The sequence below is a fragment of the Pelophylax lessonae genome (assembly GCF_965119305.1).
Source record: "Pelophylax lessonae genome assembly, chromosome: 1".
NCBI classification, from domain to species: Eukaryota; Metazoa; Chordata; class Amphibia; order Anura; family Ranidae; genus Pelophylax; species Pelophylax lessonae.
Window position 1 is genome coordinate 615,657,095 of NC_138768.1, and position 21,253 is coordinate 615,678,347.

General features: G+C 41.6%; 1 protein-coding gene across 4 annotated transcripts in view; it reads left to right on the top strand.

The window, feature by feature from the left end:
• CASP6 (caspase 6) overlaps positions 1-21,253 on the top strand; it is a 91,840-nt gene that overhangs the window by 64,686 nt on the left and 5,901 nt on the right. For all 4 annotated transcript variants that reach the window (XM_082254429.1, XM_082254430.1, XM_082254431.1 and 1 more), the window contains 4 exons: positions 14,445-14,481; positions 16,310-16,459; positions 19,807-19,883; positions 20,142-20,317. In XM_082254429.1, coding sequence (XP_082110555.1) covers positions 14,445-14,481; positions 16,310-16,459; positions 19,807-19,883; positions 20,142-20,317 — 440 coding nt within the window. The remainder of the gene's footprint in view (positions 1-14,444; positions 14,482-16,309; positions 16,460-19,806; positions 19,884-20,141; positions 20,318-21,253) is intronic.

The window sequence follows — 21,253 nt, forward strand, 5'->3', positions numbered from 1 at the left end:
CTCTCTGTGTCTCTCTGTCCCCGGACTGGTTAACTGGAAAAACGTAATCTCTGCTCTTTATATTCTTGGTGCTGAGCAACGACATGCAGACTACATGACCATGAATTCCACGGTGTTCACTGGTGACAAATCAACCCTCAAAATCATTTTGATTCCAACTGCTTCTTACAATGCACAAAAACAAAGCTGATATTATTCTTATCCAAGAGACACATTTTCATAGAGACTCCATTCCCAGGCTCACAAATCGCTATTTTCCCACAGTACTCCATGCAACCAACCAAACCTCTAAATCCAAAGGGTCTCTATACTCCTAGCCAAACACTGCCCATGCCAACTCTCTGACTCGCTCTTGGATGAGGAAGGCAGATACCTCTTTTTAAAAGGAACGTGTCGCAGTAAAATGATTACCTTCGCCAATGTATATGCACCTAAAAGCCAGCAGGTCCCCTTCTTCCGAGCATTATCTCAAAAACTTTCCACGTTTCAAGACTGTATTCTAGTTTTAGGAGGCGACTTCAATGACTCTCTAAATCCTCTCTTCATTGCATCCAATGGCGCATCCACCCTCCCATACACAGCCTTACGTGAAATTAAATCGCAGTTATGGGACTTACTATTACACGATTCTTGGCGCACACTGTACCCTAACAGCAGGAACTACACCTTTTTTTTTTTTTTCACACCCGTATCAATGTTAATTCAGGCTTGACTATCTATTCATCTCTCAGAGGGACCTACCCGTGCTCCACCAAGCTTCCATATACCCTATGTTCCTCTCAGACCACCATCCCACCTCAATCTCCATACCATTCTTGGGTGCCCCTACTCACCCTCCAATTTGTAGGCTAGATCCCTCCTTACTTACAGATCCCACTACTTTTTGCTGACTTCAAATTACATCTCAAATGTTATTTCTCGGAAAATAACTCCCCCGAAATCTCTACGATGACCAACTGGGAAACACACAAATGCGTATTAAGGGGCATCCTCATTGCCGCCACTGCCAAAGCGTTACAATCTAAGAGAGCGGCCTCAACAATGCATTCCTTTACCGACTCCTCAGGTCAGAAAATTAACTCTACCACTGAAATTGCAAAGCAATTTGCCCAGTATTACTCACAATTATATAATCTATCCCCCACAGAACCAACTAAGGAAAACACATTGAGGATCCACCTATTACAGACAGAAATATACCCCCAAACCGATATCAGAGACAGAAGCGTGGGATCTGGGTGGTCCCTTATCGGAAGAGGAAACCAAACTAGCTTTCAAACAAATGAAACCGGGTAAGAGCCCAGGTCCAGATGGACTAACAGTGGGCTACTACAGAACCTACATAGATATTCTTCTCCCCCACTTCTTAAAGGCTTTCAACTATCTTCCCAAAAAACGCCAGCTCAAGATCTCCTTGAGGCCAACTTTACTGTGATCCCCAAACCAGGGAAGGACCCCTACTTGGTTACCAACTAAAGACCAATATCACTACTAAATGTAGACGTAAAGTCGTATGCCAAAATACTAGCAAACTGTCTACTGCCCCTATTACCTAAACTGATTTCTATATCAAGTTGGCTTCATACCTGGCAGAGAAGCAAGGGACAACACCATTAGGGCAAATAATATCCATCACTGGCTAACTTCTAAACCCCAATCGGGTTTTTTCCTCTCTCTAGATTCTGAGAAGGCATTCAATAGAGTGGCCTGGGACTATATAGCAGCTGCACTCAAAGCCATTGGTCTCCCGAAACTGATTCTACACTTCATTCTCACGTTATACTCCACACCCACAGCGAGGGTCTGCATAAATGGCTACCTATCAAATGCCTTCTTAACCCCGAACGGAACACGTCAGGGATGCCCTCTATCACCCCTCATTTTCATCCTCACTCTTGAGCCACTACTCCGCCATCTTAGAACGAACCCTGATATTAAGGGCATCCGGATTGCCAACCAAACCCATAAGTTGGTCGCCTTTGCGGGCGATATTCTCTTATTTCTTTCCAAACCGTTTATTATGATGACCCAACCTGCTCAAAGATTTCACCACATTCAAACATATAACTAACTTACAGATGAACTTCTCTAAATCGGATGCCTTGAATATTTCACTGACCCAAGATGTTCTTAGTCAATGCCAATCTAACTTTCCATTTAAATGGAACAGACGTGATCACATATTTTGGCATCCAATTACCCTCTAAGCTGTCTAATTTTTACGCAAAAAACTGCCTTCCGCTATTACAAAATATACATTGTGATCTAAAGTCATGGTCTATCAGTCTCTTCTCCTGGTTTGGTAGAGCTCCAATCATGAAAATGAATATCCTCCCTAGAGTACTATACCTATTACAAACCATTCCGTTAAAACTTCCACCTACATTTTTTACATCATATCAGAGAGCCTGCACAACCTTCCTATAGAGCACTTCCCAACCCAGATTGAGCTACAACAGACTAACTATCCCTAAGTTGAAAGGGGGCATAGGCCTTCCAGACATTCGGTATTGCCACTGAGCCTGCCAGTTAGCAAGGTTTATCGACTGGAATATCTATTCTCATGTTAAAGCTTGGGGACAATTGGAACATATGACACCCTATCCTTTGCACCAACTCCCCTGGATCACTTTCAACCATGTCCCACCAGTCTGCAAAACCCATCCATTACTTTGCACCACATTAACAACCTTCAAGGAAGCCTGCCGTAAACATAATATCTCCTCAGTTCCAGGACCCTTGACAGCACTTCGTCAAAACCTGGATTTCCCACCTGGCATGTCCGCCTCATTTCTTCTGGACATATGGCCTAACCCAATATCTGCGCTGCACAGTTTTTTTTTTTTTTTTTTTACAAAGGCCGCCTACTTAACTATTATCACTTTCTTCCCGGATGAGTAACCAGCAGTTCCCTTTTGGACCTACATCCAAATCCGACACTTCCTAGATAAATCAAAACCCAGACCCGACTGGTCCTGTCAGCATACTCTATTTGAATGAATCTGTCTAAAAAAGGATCCTCAAAGACATTTCATCTCAGGTACATATGCAATGCTCTTTGCCAACTATAACCCAAAGTCCAATTTGTCTAGTTGTAGATGTGAACAGGAACTATCTTTTAGATTTCTTGGAAACCGAATAGGAAACAATATACAGTACACATCAATCCGTAAGTGGTCAGTAAACGTATATATGCAAGAGAATGGTTTAAAAATCTTTTCCAGGTGGTACAAAACACTGCTTAGACTGCATAGGATCTCACCTTCACTTTCCCCCCTAATGTTGGCGTTGTCGCTTTTACACATCTGGTGGTCCTGTCCCAGAATACAACCATTTTAGAAAGAAGTCCACAGGCCCACAAACAACATTACCACCCTTGCACTGGATTACTCTCCAGCACAATTCTTGCCACACCACTCCACAATCCCAAAATCAAAATACTTTCGCTCCTTAGCCATGCATCTTGTGAATGCAGCCAAGTTATGCATCCCTGCCAGATGGTGGTCCCCAGATCCTCCGACCATGACGGACTGGTTTAAACGTGTTCAAAGAACTGCAGAAATAGAGGAGCTTGTTAATTAAGCAAAAGACACCCCTCCAAATTCAGAAACACATGGTCGTGTTGGCTGCATTTCATCACAACAGATGATACTATCAGACATAGTTGTCCAGGCCTTTCTCGGACGAGAGAGAACAGCAGACACAATGTCTTCCTCTCTTATCCTTCCCCCTAACACCCTCTAATAGCATTCTTAATTTCCCTCCACTTCTTTACTATTACTTCTTTCTACACATACCCTCACGCTTCCCTCATCACCCCGCAATCCATGACCAACAAAGGAACTGAAAAAATATATTTCTAAAACCCTAGGTCCCCTAATTACCAATAAGTCTAAAGTCTATTACATTATGCTCCTTCTAGTCTGTCACTTATACCCCCTTTTCCTTTCTGTTAACAACAGATGAAATGAGACCTTATCTAAATGCTACCTTCGCTATGATACTAGTACCAGTGTGTGTGTCATATTGTTTTATACAACAAACAAGATAGTCTGGGCTGACCACTGTTGTTGAAGCGGCTGTACCCCCAACTGTTTTCTACTGTTGTGAATTCTTCTTTAAAACCTAATAAAAATTCAATGGGAAAAAGAATCCATTAAATGTATTTTTAAAATGCAAGCAGTGCATGTACAAACTACAGGCCAATATCAGTTTGACCTTCTATTGAAGACGACTCTGAATGGCCCGAATAAACAGACATTCCAGAAAGCTCCATTTCAAACAGTGCTTTTTTTTTTTTTTTTTTTTAATACATTTATTTGGAATCTTTTAATATTTGCTATTTCACATTTAACCCACAATTGATTTTTTTTATTTTTTTTTTAACTTAAATACTTAAAAAGCTTTTTTTTAAGTTACACTGAGCTGTTTCCATAAAATACAGGGATCCGTACTTCACTGCCTCATCAGAGACACCAGTTTTGGCGTTGTGCTTCTGCCTTCTCCCTCTGCTTTGCCATTCACAAAGCACAGCTACAACATCATCGCAAGGTGTGCTTTGTGGGTGGCAAAGCAGAGGGAGAGGTTGGAGGCACAATGACATCAATCCATTCTGATGCAATGGGGAGCTGGAAGTGTGGCTGCCTATACTTTCCAGCATCATAGAAACATAGAATGTGTCGGCAGATAAGAACCATTTGGCCCATCTAGTCTGCCCAATATATCTGAATCCTATGAATAGTCCCTGGCCCTATCTTATATGAAGGATAGCCTTATGCCTATCCCATGCATGCTTAAACTCCTTCACTGTATTTGCAGCTACCACTTCTGCAGGAAGGTTATTCCATGCATCCACTACTCTCTCAGTAAAGTAATACTTCCTCATATTACTTTTAAACCTTTGCCCCTCTAATTTAAAACTGTGTCCTCTTGTGGTAGTTTTTCTTCTTTTAAATATGCTCTCCTCCTTTAGCGAGTTGATTCCCTTTATGTATTTAAAAGTTTCTATCATATCCCCTCTGTCTCTTCTTTCTTCCAAGCTATACATGTTAAGGTCCTTTAACCTTTCCTGGTAAGTTTTTTCCTGCAATCCATGTACTAGTTTAGTAGCTCTTCTCTGAACTCTCTCTAGAGTATCTATATCCTTCTGGAGATATGGCCTCCAGTACTGCGCACAATACTCCAAGTGAGGTCTCACCAGTGTTCTGTACAGCGGCATAAGCACTTCTCTCTTTCTACTGCTTATACCTCTCCCTATACATCCAAGCATTCTGCTGGCATTTCGTGCTGCTCTATTACATTGTCTTTCCACCTTTAAGTCTTCTGAAATAATTACTCCTAAATCCCTTTCCTCAGATACTGAGGTCAGGACTGTGTCAAATATTCTATATTCTGCCCTTGGGTTTTTACGTCCCAGGTGCATTATCTTGCACTTATCCACATTAAATTTCAGTTGCCAGAGTTCTGACCATTCTTCTAGTTTTCCTAAATCCTTTTCCATTTGGCGTTTCCCTCCAGGAACATCAACCCTGTTACATATCTTTGTGTCATCAGCAAAAAGACAAACCTTACCATCGAGGCCTTTTGCAATATCACTTATGAAGATATTAAACAAAATTGGTCCCAGTACAGATCCCTGAGGTACCCCACTGGTAACATGACCTTGTTCTGAATTTTCTCCATTGACTACAACCCTCTGTTGTCTGTCACTCAGCCACTGCCTAATCCACTCAACAATATGGGAGTCCATGCTCAATGACTGCAGTTTATTGATAAGTCTTCTATGTGGGACAGTGTCAAAAGCCTTACTAAAATCTAGATATGCAATGTCTACTGCACCTCCACCGTCTATTATTTTAGTCACCCAGTCAAAAAAATCTATAAGATTTGTTTGACATGATCTCCCTGAAGTAAACCCATGTTGTTTTTCATCTTGCAATCCATGGGATTTAAGATGTTCCACAATCCTATCCTTTAATAGGGTTTCCATTAATTTGCCTACTATTGATGTCTGCCTGATCTTGTAGATTTCCTTATCTTCATTGCTCTGGGTTTTTTTATAATTACAAAATGCTAGCTTTTTATTTTTAATGATTTGGGCCACTTCTGCTGAGTACCACAGTGGTCTCTTCCTTTTTTTACTTTTACTGACAAGTCTAATGCAATTTTCTGTTGCCTTCAATAATGCACCTTTTAAGTAGTCCCATTTCTCCTGGACTCCATGTAATCCGTACCAGTCTGATAAGGACTCATTTATGACTAATTTCATTTTTGAAAAGTCTGTTTTTCTAAAATCTAAAACTTTTGTTTTTGTGTGGTGTGACTCTTTCACAGTTCTTATATTAAACCACACTGACTGGTGATCACTGGATCCCAAGGTTTCGCCTACAATGACATCATATACCGAATCCCCATTTGTGAATACCAGATCCAAAATGGCCTCCCTCCGGGTTGGCTCCTCAACCACTTGTTGCAGAGACAACCCCAGTAGGGAGTTTAGAATATCTGTACTCCTAGTAGAACTTGCTATTTTGGTTTTCCAGTTTATATCTGGAAGATTGAAATCTCCCATAATGATAACTTCTCCTTTCATTGTCATTTTAGCGATTTCTTCAACTAGTAGATCATCTAGTTCTTTGACTTGACCAGGTGGTCTATATATCATACCTACACGAGTTACTGCATGATTAGCAAACTGCAACGTAACCCAAACTGACTCTATGTTGGCTTCACCAACTTGTATTAGGTTAGATTTAATGCTATCTTTCACATACAGGGCCACTCCTCCTCCTTTCTTGCTTTCTCTGTCTCTTCTGTATAAAGAGTACCCTGGTATGGTTATGTCCCAGTCATTTCTTTCATTAAACCATGTCTCCGTAACAGCCACTAAATCTACATTCTCAGATGCCATAATTGACCCAAGTTCATTGATTTTTTTACCTAAACTGCGAGCATTTGTAGACAGGACTCTGAGCTTTTCATTTCTTAACCTCTGTGCTTCTGACCTGTTCTGGCATTGTTTCGGGGGGCAATTGGACTCTTGTAATTCCACTCTTTTGCCCCCCCTTCCTAGTTTAAATACTCTTTCGCAAATTCTTGGAGTTGTTCACTAAGTACATTTGTTCCTTTGAGAGAAAGATGCAAACCATCTTTTTTGTACAGTTCCTTTCTATTCCAAGTAGAGCTATCATGAGAAACAAAGCCAAATCCTTGCTCTTGACACCATTTACTAAGCCATATGTTGAACTCCTTTATGCGCCTCTGCCTATCATTCTGAACATTATGCACAGGCAGAACTTCAGAAAATGAAATGGTGGATGCAAAATCCTGTACGTCCTTTCCAAGTGTGATAAAAGATTTTTTCACCTCTGACACTTCATTGCAAGCCAGGTCATTTGTCCCTAGATGGACAAGAACATCCACGTCCCCTTCCTGCTTTGCTTGCTTAACAATATTAATAATACGTCTTCTATCTCGTCTAGCAGTAGCACCAGGGAGACATCTCACAAAACCATTTTCTTTAAGCTCCACACTTCTTATGATTGAATCACCCAGCAACAGCTGCTTCCTTTGAGACTTCACTTTATCTTTTTTGTCCTTGGCTGCAGTCTTGCATACATTAGACATAGGAGTCGATGGTTTTTCACCCTCTGTGCTTGAGTCCATATCCATGTTGTCCTTACATTCTGAGAGTGCTGCAAATGAATTTTGGAGAACCACCGACTGTGGGACATGTCTTCTATCCACCACTCTAAGTCTTCCTGAACCTACAGTAACCCATCTGCCATTTCTGGGGGTCCTCTGTGGCAGTGGCATTGCAGCAGTCCCAGCTGGAGTTTGTTTAACAGATAATTTAAATATCTCTGATTTCAAAAATGCAATTTCCTGCTGCAGTAAGGAGAATTGTCTACAGATCTGACAGCATCCGAATCTCCAAAGAGTGGAACATGAAATAAATGCAAAACAATTCCTGCACTGAACCAAGTCTGCCATTTTAAAGAGGAGAGAAAAAAAAAATAAGAAAATTTGTAAATTTAAGTCAAACAAATCTTACCTTTTTTTTTTTCTTTTTTCTTTTTTCCACCTTCCAGCCTACCTCCTGACTATCTCCTGCAATATCTCATTCACTGTACTTAAAATGTTGTACTTGCAATGTAGTACTTGCAGCTAATGAATTAGACCAGCTAATGAGTATTTCTCTATATATATATACACACTCCTTCACAGCTCCTCCCCCAGCAACAATTGTAACACCTTAATGGGCTATTCTCATTAGCAAATGCACAATAGCAGACACCTGACCAAATTCCTTTCCTCTTCTCAAGCAATGGTCAGCAAAAAGAAACACAGATGAGTTGGTTGCAAACTCCATCACTTATGCCCCATACACACATGCAGATTATCTGCAGACTTTTGTCTGCAGACTTACCAAAACCATATAATATGAGGTCAAACCTAAACATTTTCAATTTGCATGCAATCCGGCAGGCCCTTGCACTACATAGAAAAGGTAAGTCTGCAGACAAAAGTCTGCAGATAATCTGCACGTGTGTATGGGGCATTAGTGAAACTTTGTTAGAAAAAAAGGATGGATCAAATGTGAAAGAAAAAATCACATGCACATAAGTATTCACAGCTTTTGTCATGACACTCACAATTGAGCTCAGGTGCATTCTGTTTCCACTAATCATCCTTGCAATGTTTCTGCCACTTGAATGGAGTCCACTTTTGGTAAATTCAATAGATTGGACATGATTTGTAAAGGCACACACCTGTCTATATAAGGCTCCATAGTTTTTAATACTGGTGCCAATAAAGTCCAATTCTTCTTCTCTCTTTCCAAACTTCTATTCTCAGGGATGTGGCACCCATATTACAATTTTTGCGCCTAGGTATCCTGCGACCTGGCAGCACATCACACAATCTATTTGAAGGCCCCATAGTTAACAGTGCATGTCAGAGCACAAACCAAGCCATGAAGTCCAAGGATTTAACTGTAGACCTCTGAGACAGGATTGTATTGAGGCACAGATCTGGGGAAGGGTACAGATAAATTCCTGCAGCATTGAGCAATGAGCACAGTGGCCTCCATCATCCTAAATGGAAGAAGTTAGGAACCATCAGGACTCTTCCTAGAGCAGGCTGCCTGGCCAAACTGAGCGATTGGGGGAGAAAGGCCTTATTTAGGGAGATGATCGATAAACCTGATGGTCACTCTGACAGAGCTCCAGCGTTTCTCTGTGGAGAGAAGGGGAACTTTCCAAAAAAACAACCATCTCTGCAGCACTCCACCAATCAGGCCTGTATGGTAGAGTGGCCAGACGGAAGCCACACCTCAGTAAAAGGCACATGACAGCCCACCTAGAGTTTGCCAAAAGGTACCTAAAGGACTCCGACCATGAGAAACAAAATTCTTTGATCTGATGAAACAGATTGAACTCTTTGGCCTGAATGACAAGCGTCATGTCTGGAGCACACCAGGCACCGCCCATCACCTGGCCAATACCATCCCTACAGTGAAGCATGGTGGTGGCAGCATCATGCTTTGGGGATGTTTTTCAGCGTCAGGAACTGGGAGACTAGTCAGAATTGGGGGAAGAATGAATGCAGCAATGTACAGGGACATCCTTGATGAAAACCTGCTCCAGAGCGCTCTGGACCTCAGACTAGGGCCAAGGTTCGTCTTCCAACAAGACAACGACCCTAAGCACACAGCCAAGATAAAAAAGGAGTGGCTATGGGACAACTCTGTGAATTTCCTTGAGTGGCCCAGCCAAAACCCAGACTTGAACCTGATTGAACATCTCTGGAGAGATCTGAAAATGGCTGTGCACCTAGGCTCCCGATCCAACTTTATGGAACTTGAGAGGTTTTGCAAAGAGGAATGGGAGAAACTGTCCAAAAATAGGTGTGCCAAGCAACATATTCATAAGACTTGATGCAGTAATTGGTGCCCAAGGTTCTTCCAACAAAGTATTGAGCAAAGTGTGTGAATACTGATGTAGCACCCTACAGGTAGGTGCTAGGTAAATGCATAGTAGGCCTTGTCCTCTTAACAGCAGGGCCATGTTCCTTTCTGACAGGTAGGTTATCATGGCTCCCAAATGTGTCTTCTGAGAAGGAGTCCCCGCACTGGCTCTATTGGAAGCTTCTAAAAGGGCAGTGGAGGAAACCCAATCAGAGATACATTCAGGCTTGTATCTACCCCAAGAGGCAGATTCTGCCACAGAGGATTCTGGGGGAGGGTAGAAGTCTGAAGGGGGCACATGACTCTGCGTCTTTGGCGGGAGCAGAGTCCCAGGAGGGAGAGAACGGCTGTCTCTCCTCCTGTCTGAGGAAGTGGATGTCTCGGTGTGTCGCCTGAGAATCAAGAGAGTGCTGAGTTGAGCTGAGGGGATCTGGTGTGCCGAGAACCAGCGGAGAGCGAGAGGGGTCCAGTCCCAGGAAAGCCTACACAGGTCGTGAGTACTGAGGATTGCCCTTGGGGGTCTGCCTGAAGTGTTAGAGGAGGCCACTCCGGAGGAGGTTCTGGGATCCAGTGTCAGCTAGTTGAAAAGGGGGTATCTAGGTCGAAGACCCTGAAGTAACAGGGGGGGTACATAGTCAGTGGACCCTGAAGAGCTAAAGGTTAAAGGGGGCGCCTACAGTTTGGGCCCTGAATTGTACAGAGTACCAGTTGTACCGGAATTCACAACAAGCTACCTCAAGCCAGTGCAAGGCTGGAGGGAATAGTCAGTGACTTTGCAGTGTCAGCAGTTTCATATTCTACAGTCCTGGGTCTTCTGGACTTAAAGTCGAGGATTCAGCACTTCTTTCAAGTTACAGTGTGTTCTAAGCGTCAGTGAGCATTGGATAGCGTCGGCTGGCATCAAGGCAGCGTTAACAGACATTTGTTTCTGGATAAAGTCCCAAGTTGTATCTAGTCGAGCCCAAGAGGAGTATCCCACTCATTCCCTTCTCCCATCCCCTTAAATACAATAAAACCACAAAACAAAGATGTCGGAGTTGTTAATATCTCAGTTCTCACACCCAGGGTCACAGTTCACATGGGCTGGAGAGGTAACCAGTAACAATGGCAGACCCACATCAGGCTCAATGCCTGGAAAACCTGCTACACTTATGTACATGGGATTTTTTTTTTCTTAAATAAATTTGCAAAGATTTCAAACAAACTTCTTTCATGTTGTCACTATGGGGTATTGTTTGTAGAATTTTAGGGAAAATAATGATTTTAATCAATTTTGGAATAGGGCTGTAACATAACAAAATGTGGAAAAAGTGAAGCACTGTGAATACTTTCCAGACGCACTGTAAAACACTGTGGAATTGTAGGCCACACTCCCGCATAATCTCACTTAACTTAACTAGAATAATAACACTGACCTCAGTTTTGGCAAAGAAAAGGCCGCAGCACTCTTTATTGGTTTAAATAAATAAATTAAATCATAACAATTACTTGAATAGTTGAATCATAACAATTACTTGCTTGTAAAAACACTCAAACTGAAATAACTTATAATTGCTCAGTTATAAAACAACTCGAGCAACAATAAACATAAAATACCATACGAAATACAATGACCCAACCACACAAAGGTGCACGCGACAAAGGGAGGGGGGGGGGGCGGGGAACTTTCTTCTTTGTGCTCTTCGGTGCAAAAGAAAGCACCCCAGCCCAAACCAAGCTTATAAAGCCTCTGCCCCAGCTTGCTAGAACCTTCCCTGCACACCGATTGGCCGATACCTGCTGTATGCTCAGGTAAAATTAACCTCTTACTAGCCTAAACCTGTAAACCTATACCCCTATGCTTACCTGACAGAACTGCTAATGGTGGCCACAATCCACACAAGTGGCCACATAATGTGCCCCCTTTTATATTCCTGGAGCTGAGATGTAAGTGACTCGCACTCAAACACTTCATTATGCATCTGTGACACTATCTGAATGCTTCATCAGAAATAAACAAGAAATTGCTTCACATACAGATGCTACAAATATATACATGGTGGAACTTGTTTATAAGACTGATGACAAGCGAAAAAATTGCTGACTTTTAAAATTGAAAGAAATGAAAATTGTTTCCTAATCTATCCTGCGACTAAAACATTAAAGCTGGAATCTTACTAGTTCATTGTTTTAGAACTAATTTGATTTTATATGATCACAAACCTGAATAAACTGAAGTAAAGTAATTTTTTTTAGGGTATGTTCACACCAGCCGCTGCCTTACACTACAGCAGCTGGTGTGCAGCGCAGTCTGGCCGGATCATTGTTCAACTTTTTTTATAAACAAACTTTATTGAAATGTCACACAGACATCTCATAAGCTTCACCTGGCTTCCCCATGGCTGCGAAACAATAGATTGTCTCACACTGCGCTGAAAAAAAAAAAGTATTCCATGCAGTGCTTTTTTTAAGCGCACACCACCACAATGCAATGGCATGAACCAGGCAGGTAAGTGACAAGGCATTTTGCCTTGTCATGCAGTGGAACTACAATAGAATATCCACCTAATACAGTCCCACCACATCTGGTGTGAACTTACCCTTGAAGTTTGAATTTACTATGCCAGGAGTTCCCAAACTGTGGGTCGGGACCCACTGGTGGGTCGCGAGCTGCGTTTGAGTGGGTGGCGCTGAGCCGGAAATCACTGAGAGCGAGCCCGCTTAAATTGTTCTGTGGGGGCCCGCACAAGCCAGAGCAGTCCAATCGCGATGGATTAAGGGCCCCGCCCATGCAGTTTACGGAGGCTGATCTGCATTTCCCACGAGGAGGATACTTGCATCAGTGAGTACGTATGTGGGCTGTTATGTAGGTTGTAGGATATGTTCATGGGGTGCAGAGCCAGCTCCTTGGCCCTGCTGGCAGGAGCGGTGGTGGCTAGACTGGCGGAGGGATTCTCTCAGCTAAAGCGGGCAGAGGCGGCTGCCTCGGTGTCATAGGAGGACCAGGTAGCCTGGCGGTGTCAGGAGTTCATGGCAGCTTCTATTTTTAATTTGACACCCCCCTCTCTTTAAAATTATGTATTATTATTTTTTGCATTTATATAGTGCCAACAAATTCTGTAACGGTTTACAATATTCAATTACAAGCAAGTGGGTCATGAAAAATAACTGTATTCAGAAGTGTATCTCGGCCCAAAAAAGTTTGGGAAGCCCTTTGCTATGCCATGATTAGGAAATCTTACAGCCTTGTAAAAATGTTGTAGCCTTGATGGAGAGATTTACCCTTTCTTGTACCATTGGCAAAACCAGTACCAAACCTATGCAAACCGTAACAACTTAAGGTTTTTGACTGCCACATATTCAGTCCATCTTCTGAAAATGCTACTTGCCTGGCTTTCTCTATTAATCTGACCAACAGGCCTCAATACTTTGACTCAAACAAATAAGCAGATCAGGAAGTGAGTTAAATTAACTCACTTAGGACCAGGATGTCAAACTATTAAGCAAGATGGTGAACTTGGAAGGAAGACACTTAGCTTTTTCAGAATAAGAGATCAGTAACAGAAATCTCCATGCTTCCCTCGCAGTAGGTCTCACTTAGCAAATGGCTTTATAAATCCATTTTTTTTTTTAGCCGAACCTTACTTTTTAGGAGGGACCTTTGGCATCCTGCACTTACCTTCTCAATGTCCCTTAAACAACCCAATAAAAAAAAAAGAAATAGATCCCGTCTCTCATGAGGTCCTAGCATAGCACACCAGACTGACATGCCCATGAAGGGCTGTAAGTGCTTGGGCACCTCACCATGTTGGCATCAGTCTAAAAGCTTTTCAGCATTGGATGAACTTTAAAGTGGTTGTAAACGCGTATACCTAAAGAAGTGACTAGCCTCAGGTTATACACGCAGATAAAACAAAACGTCCAACATAAGTTGTATCTGCCTTCTCACCCCTTCATCAGTTTAAAGACCAGAATTTACACAGCTTTTCTGGGCTTCCAGAAGGCAGGGGGCGGCGATCTGATGTGACATATTGCATTGTCCCTGGTGAACCAAATGAATTGTGATCCATGTACGGCCAGCTTTAGGTAACACAGTAAGAACTCTAGAAGGTGTGTACCCTTAGCAGAACTTTTGAAAATGCTGCCATGCACAATGTTTTATTTAATTATAAAAGCAGAACTAAACCCTCCTATTCTTTACAGCCAAGGAGGCTGCCATCTTAGCCGCTGTTTCTGCAAATATTTATAGGAATAATGTGAGATGTGGAAAACCATGGAAACTATCTTTTAGAAAGCTAATAAGAGAATTTGGTGAATTTTGAAATATGTATTGTGTGTTTTATTGGTCCATGTAAAAAATATGCAAACTAAGTCAGCTGGGTTAGAAAATATGATCAGGACCAGGGGCTAAAGGCTGGTTTGCTTATAGTATGACTGCTAAGATGCAGCCTAGTGATTACCATTGTTTATACACTCTTTTTTTATTTCATTATGACAGATGGAAATTTCACAGAGACAGATGCGTCTGTGTCACGGTAAGTGAACCCTTGGTAAATACTGATATTTTGGTGATGGGTGTTTTGTTTTTAAAGGGGTTCTGTCACTTAATCTATTCCCCCTGCTCTCAAAGGGCTGGTTCACACTGGTGCGATGCAAGACATTGCATTTGATTCCCACTGCATTGCTTGTGCAAATCACATGCGATATCTGTGCGATGCCAATTACCATACGAAGTGTTTTGCATCGCATTTGGACCAAACTCGTCTTGCAGGACCCTTTTTCTGTCCGCACCAGAATGGGATCGCATGGCTGTTCACAGCCAATGCGATCTGATTCCTGTGCAATTTCACAGTTTGCACTGCATTCTGCAAAGCGATTTGGGGAAGTCATTAACTTTATATTGACACCCGCAGCGGTTCACAGAGCACAGTGTGAACTGCCTGCGATTCCAATGCGGTGCGGAATCCGCAGCGAATTCGCACTACATCCAGTGTGAATGGGGCCTAATGCCGGTTGTACACTGATCAAAACTTGGCCACTTCAGCAAGGAACGGAAGAATTTTGATCAATGTGTGGCCATCCCAGCCCAACAGAAGGCAATAATTGGATTGACTTTTGTCAAAAGGACATGCTGGAAAACTTTTGGTGATCAGTGGCTGCAGTCAATCCTCGATCAATGTATTCTGACATCGACAGGTCTCACTGTCAGAATACAATGTCCGTCTGTGGGGATTCCTCCAACCACCATGTTTGTGTGGATGAAAAAATCTGTCTGAATAAAAAAAAAAAAAACCTAACTGCCTTTGGCCAGCTTAACATTAAAGGAGGATCTGAATGGCGTTGTGGAGGTGGCCAAATCTGGTCTGATACCAGTTGGAAAGATGTGTTTGATGTCATTAATCATGCATTAATCCTTCACTGTTCTCTTGACCCCAAGATAAGTATCCTAGGTATAAAAAAACAAAAACAAAAAAAAAAACACTATTATCCAAAACCTTACGTATCCTCACCCCCTATAATTCAGATAGTCAGGAAAGACTGGCGACTGCCTATAGTATAAACAATCCTTGTAACAAAAAAAAAAAATGTATGCAGAGACATATATACTGGTTTTACTCAAATATGAGCAGGGAGAAGTTCAGCTGTATCCTCAATTAAACTCTAGTAGTATACGACAATTGCAGATGGCTCTCGAGTGTTAGACTTTCAGTGGCATCAACCCCTTATGAATTCAAACCTGAAGTAGTAACTTGGATTGACCAGGGTGCAAATGATGAAGAAGCTATGCCTCCTACATACTGGAAGCTAAGCAAATATTTCCTCCATCTATGATCACCGCAGGTAATTGCTGACTGTGCAGAGAGCCGCAAATAGCTGCTGCCACAGGCGACCTGTCATAGTGAATGGGGCCTGCAGCCACACCTAGCCGCTGAGGCGCTAGACAGAAACTACCGCTATAATTCACACTGGCCTAATCGCCAGTGTGAATGTAGTCTAATGTTTGGATGGCAATTTTCATGAACTGTCTGTAACATATTAATTGTAGACTGCATTTCAATTTTGCTGAATATTGTAATCCAGTCGGATTTATTCTGTCTAGTTTTGTAATTGCTGTTCTTTATTTTTTCTGTAACACAAATGCTGTAAAAGTGTTCTTCTAAATATATGGGGAAAAAAAGGTTCGACTTTAAGAAATGCATGACTCAGCTAGACAGGAAAAACATTATAAAAGTTAATATTTATTTGTATCTGTAAGATACTTTGTTTCAAACCCATGGCTATAGAAAAGTATCTTGATAAACACATGTAGAATTAGCTATTTATTCAGACAAATCTTCAATTTGCTTTTGATCATTTTGTAAGGTTCCAGGCGCTTGATCCAGCAGCAGAATATAAAATGAAATATGGACGCCGTGGATTGGCTTTGATCTTCAACCATGAATGGTTTAACTACCGATTAAGACTGCCTGAAAGAAGAGGTACCACAGCCGATCGATATAACCTCGAGAGAAGGTAAGCGCAGAAAAAGGTAAACTAAAGTGTCACTATCCAGGGTCCGGCTCTCCTAATGTATTAACCATTTGACTTTTTCTTCTGAAAACTAAACATGGATCCAGCTAGGATGCACTGGATGTATTGTAATGACAGTGGGCACCATTCACAAAGCGGTATCTTAACCACTGAAGACCGGAAGGATTTGCCCCCTTCCTGAACAGGCCCTATTTTGCGATTTGGCACTGCGTTAGAACAATTGCGCGGCCGTGCGACGATGTACCCAAATAAAATTGATGTCCTTTTTTTCCCCACAAATAGAGCTTTCTTTTGGTGGTATTTGATCACCTGTGCGATTTTTTTTTTTTTTTTTTTTGCGCTATAATCAAAAAAAGAGAGATAAGATACAATATTTTTCACATTCTGCTATATGACATTCTCAAAAAAAAAAAATTGAAATCAAAATTTTTAACATTTTAGGCCAATTTTTTTTCTGCTACGTATTTTTGGTAAAGAAAATTGCAATAAAATGACATAAATCCCACGCTTTCTTTTGGTGGTATTTGATCACCTGTGCGATTTTTTTTTTTTTTTTTTTTTTTTGAGGTTCCTCTCAAAATCTATGCACCTGCCGCCTTTTTACTGTGGCAGGGTGGCTCGTACAGGCAAAACTACGTAGATCTATGTCGCTCGCCTGGGAGGAGCAAGGGGTGAGCGCAAGCGCCGCCCGGGTCATGCTCCCACCCCCGGTCGTCAGCGGGGAAGGCAATGCGGGTGTTAGGCAGCTTAGATTGCCGCCTGACAACCGCGATCGCTCCCAGCTAAGAGAGGACGATGGTCGGCTGTTGTGAACACAGCCGACCTTCCATCTCCCTGAAATGTGATCCTTCTATATAGGTCTCTGTGGTCATCTCAGAAGCCACGCCCTCCCACAGCTAGAATCACTCCCCTAGGGTCACATTTAACCCCTTGATCACCTATACAGTTAACCTCTTCCCTGCCAGTGTCATTATTACAGTAACAGTGCATATTTTTAGCACTGATTACTGTAGTAATGTCACTGGTACCCCCAAAAAATGTCAGTTAGGGGACCGATCTGTACGCCGCAATGTCGCAGTCCCGCAAAAAATCGCAGATTGCGCCATTACTAGTAAAAAAAACAAAAAAAACAACAAAAATGACATAAACCAATCAAAATACGCTTATTGCGATTTATTTATTTATTTTTTCAACCAAAAATATGTAGCAGAAAACAAAATTTTTTTTGGGAATGTTTTATATAGCAGAAAATGAAAAATATTGTTTTTTTTTTTTTTGTTTTGTTTTTTTTCAAAATTGTCACTCTTTTTTTGTTTAGAACGCAAAAAATAAAAACCGCACAGGTGATCAAATACCACCAAAAGAAAGCTCTACATGTGGGGAAAAAAGGACGTAACTTTAGTTTGGGTACAGCATCACACGACCGCGCAATTGTCCATTAAAGTAACGCAGTGCCGAATCTCAAAATAGGGCCTGGTCATTAAGGGGGCAAATCCTTCCGGTCCCAAAGTGGTTTATTACCATTTGCATTTAATATTTCACAGTATTTTCCTTCTGTGGATTGAGTTAAACGCCTGTCCATGCAGGATTTACCGAGTGTTTTCAGTGTTTTTCGGTAAATCCCACAGAACAATAAAATTAATTGACAGCTTTAGGATTAGATGCGGTATTTAGGGAAAATGTGTCTGGACTCCTACATACAGCATGCAAGATGCTTTTTGTGAATGGAGCCCATTGTCTGTGTGCACTATCCTGGAATGAGTTATAAATTCCTTTTTGTTTTTTAATTTGGATTTGTGCTGGAATAAATGACATGTAAATGTCTTCTCTTTAAAAAGAAGACATACCATGCTTTACTTATATTCCTTATTTTCGCAAATCTATCCTTTTTAGGGACACAAACACATTCACTGACATGCTGGACAGAAAATATTTCCATAATACAAAATACAAAATCTGTGTATACAAACCCAAGATTCCCAGGCAAGTGCATGCTCCATAAGACGGAGGGAGGTACATCCCCCTCCTTTGCACATTGTACACCTCCTATGTGTACCAGCGGTTAGCCCACCTTCTTATTTAGATGCCAGCAGGTTCGGACCCTAGAATCCCCCAGATTATAAATTCCTGCACTAGTTTGTTCATTTGTCACTACAACCACCACTACTATGTGCTACAGATCTGAAATTATTTTTACTAAATAACTTTAAAGGTCTACTCTTCCCAACATGTTTCCATTTTTGGTGGATAACCTGTTGGTTAAGGTGGTTCTAAATTATTTTTTACCTTAATGCATTCCCTGCAATTAGCATAAAAAACAAATCTGTTCCCTCCCCCCCATCCCTAAACACTTACCGGACTACTCTCACAGATGCCGCGCTGTCCTGGCTGCAGTGCCACTGTCCCTTCTTCCTGGATTTACAGGAAGAGGAGGGATAGGGGGCATGGCATGTCACACAAAGCCAGGATCAGGAGCACGCCTGCATGGGTGCCCCCTTAGCAGCAGGCTTGCTAAGGGTACACCCAGAGTAAGGAGGAGTAGACAGCTGTGTGGAGGCTCTGTGTGATATCATTGCTATGAACAGGTAAGTATAACATATTTTTTACCCTTAGTATCTCTGTAATTCATTACGTAACTCCTAATAAACGGTTTGTAAAAGAAAATTGCCTTTTGTGTATGACTGGCATTTGAAATATCAGAAGCAAATGTGTGATTTATCTCACTAGCATATCTAGAGGCTTGCTATGCACAACTGAAATAGAGTATCCAGTCTTCGCTAAGTTGTTAATTTGATTGTTCATATAAACAATAAAACTCATCTAGACTAGCATGGGCAATTCTTGGTGCTGCAATGGTTTAAATCACTAGTAGAAATGGGCTTGTGCGTGTTCGGGATCCCACCTGCCCAAACCCGCCCGGAAACTGACACTGCACACAGCTAATCACAGAGAGACATTTCCCGATCTGTGCAACTGCGCACCAGGAAATGTCTCAATGCCTGTGATTAGCGGTGTGGAATTTTGGCTTCCTGGTGGGATCGGGCAGGTGGGATCCCGAACACGCCCGAGCTCATTCCTAATTACCAGTGTAGAAACACCTAAATGAGTAAAGAAACCTAATTTATTAATGCAAATTTGACTAAAAAATGTTTTCTTTCATAATCCGATTACATGCAGTAAGTACAGTGTATATTGTAAGGTACTAAAATAAAGACCATACCTTTTAAAGAAAACACACACATGTAAAATCACAATTCTGCACAAAGTTAGGTTGAAAAAAGACGTGTCCATTGAGTTAAACGTAATAACTGTTTAACTTGTTTATTCAGCTTGACTCAGCTCGGGTTTGAGGTAAAGCACTACTTTAACTGTCATGCAGCCGAGGTACGTCAACACATCCAAGATGGTAAGTGAACTTTAATGATCTAAATGAATGCCTAGACCAGATTTGATATAGTGTCCTTGCTAACATTAGAGGTTAAAGATTGGACATTTTGCTCTCAAAATTGACTAGAACCAAGGGTTCAGCATTGGTAAATATTGGGTAGGACTCTTAGCATTGCTTATATAATAAAACTGTTTGCATTGTCCTTTATGCCGCAATATTAATGTAATAATGACAGTATTTAATAATGACAGTTATTCTCTAATCGTTCTACTCTAGCTGCAACGAGTGACCACAGTGACGCTGACTGCTTCCTTTGTGTCTTTCTGAGCCATGGAGAAAATGGTCATATATATGCTCATGACTCTGAAATTGAAATCAAGGAACTGACAAGCCCTTTCAAGGGTGACAAGTGCCCAAGTTTAGCAGGAAAGCCTAAAATGTTCATATTTCAGGTATTGTTTTTCATTTGCAGGTCTCACTGCTGTAGTGTCAAACTTCTAAGAGTAGATGATGTATACTTAAACCTTATGGACTTGGCATGGTAGTGTGGCTTCCCGTATATTTGCCGAAAACCTTTCTTTTTAATGTCGATTGTTAAAGCAGTGTAGAATTTTTTTTTTTTTTTACTATTTTTTGCTGTCAGGCTAGTAAGTATGATGGGAAACTTTTGTGTTGTATAGTACTGCGAGGTGTCTTGTCCGTGTGCACCTTAGGTTAAAATTAAAATGAAATCTGCTTTGATTAGAAAAGTTGCCATTTTCGCTTGCTGAATTTGGTGCAGATAGACATTGGAGGTCTTTGGCTGCCATTGGGCTGTAGTGTGTCCCTCCTCCTTTAAGGAGGAATGGGCCATCTCCAGACACACTTGCCCTTACTTTATATTGTAATTAATTATCTCACAAAAGTGAGTACACCGCTCACATTTTTGCAAATATTTTATTATACCTTTTTCATGTAACAACACTGAAGAAATGACACTTTGCTACAATGTAAAGTAGTGAGTGTACAGCTTGTATAACAGTGTAAATTTGCTGTCCCCTCAAAATAACTCAACACACAGCCATTATTGTCTAAACCGCTGACAACAAAAGTGAGTACACCTGAAGTGAAAATGTCAATATTTTGTGTGGCCACCATTATTTTCCAGCACTTCCTTAACCCTATTGGGCATGGAGTTCACCAGAGCTTTACCGGTTGCCACTGGATTCCTCTTCCGCTCCTCCATGATGACATCACAGAGCTGGTGGATGTTAGAGACCTTGCGCTCCTCCACCTTCCATTTGAGGATGCCCCACAGATGCTCAATAGGGTTTAGGTTTGGAGACATGCTTGGCCAGTTCAACACCTTTACCCTTAGCTACTTTAACAAGGCAGTGGTCGTTCTGAAG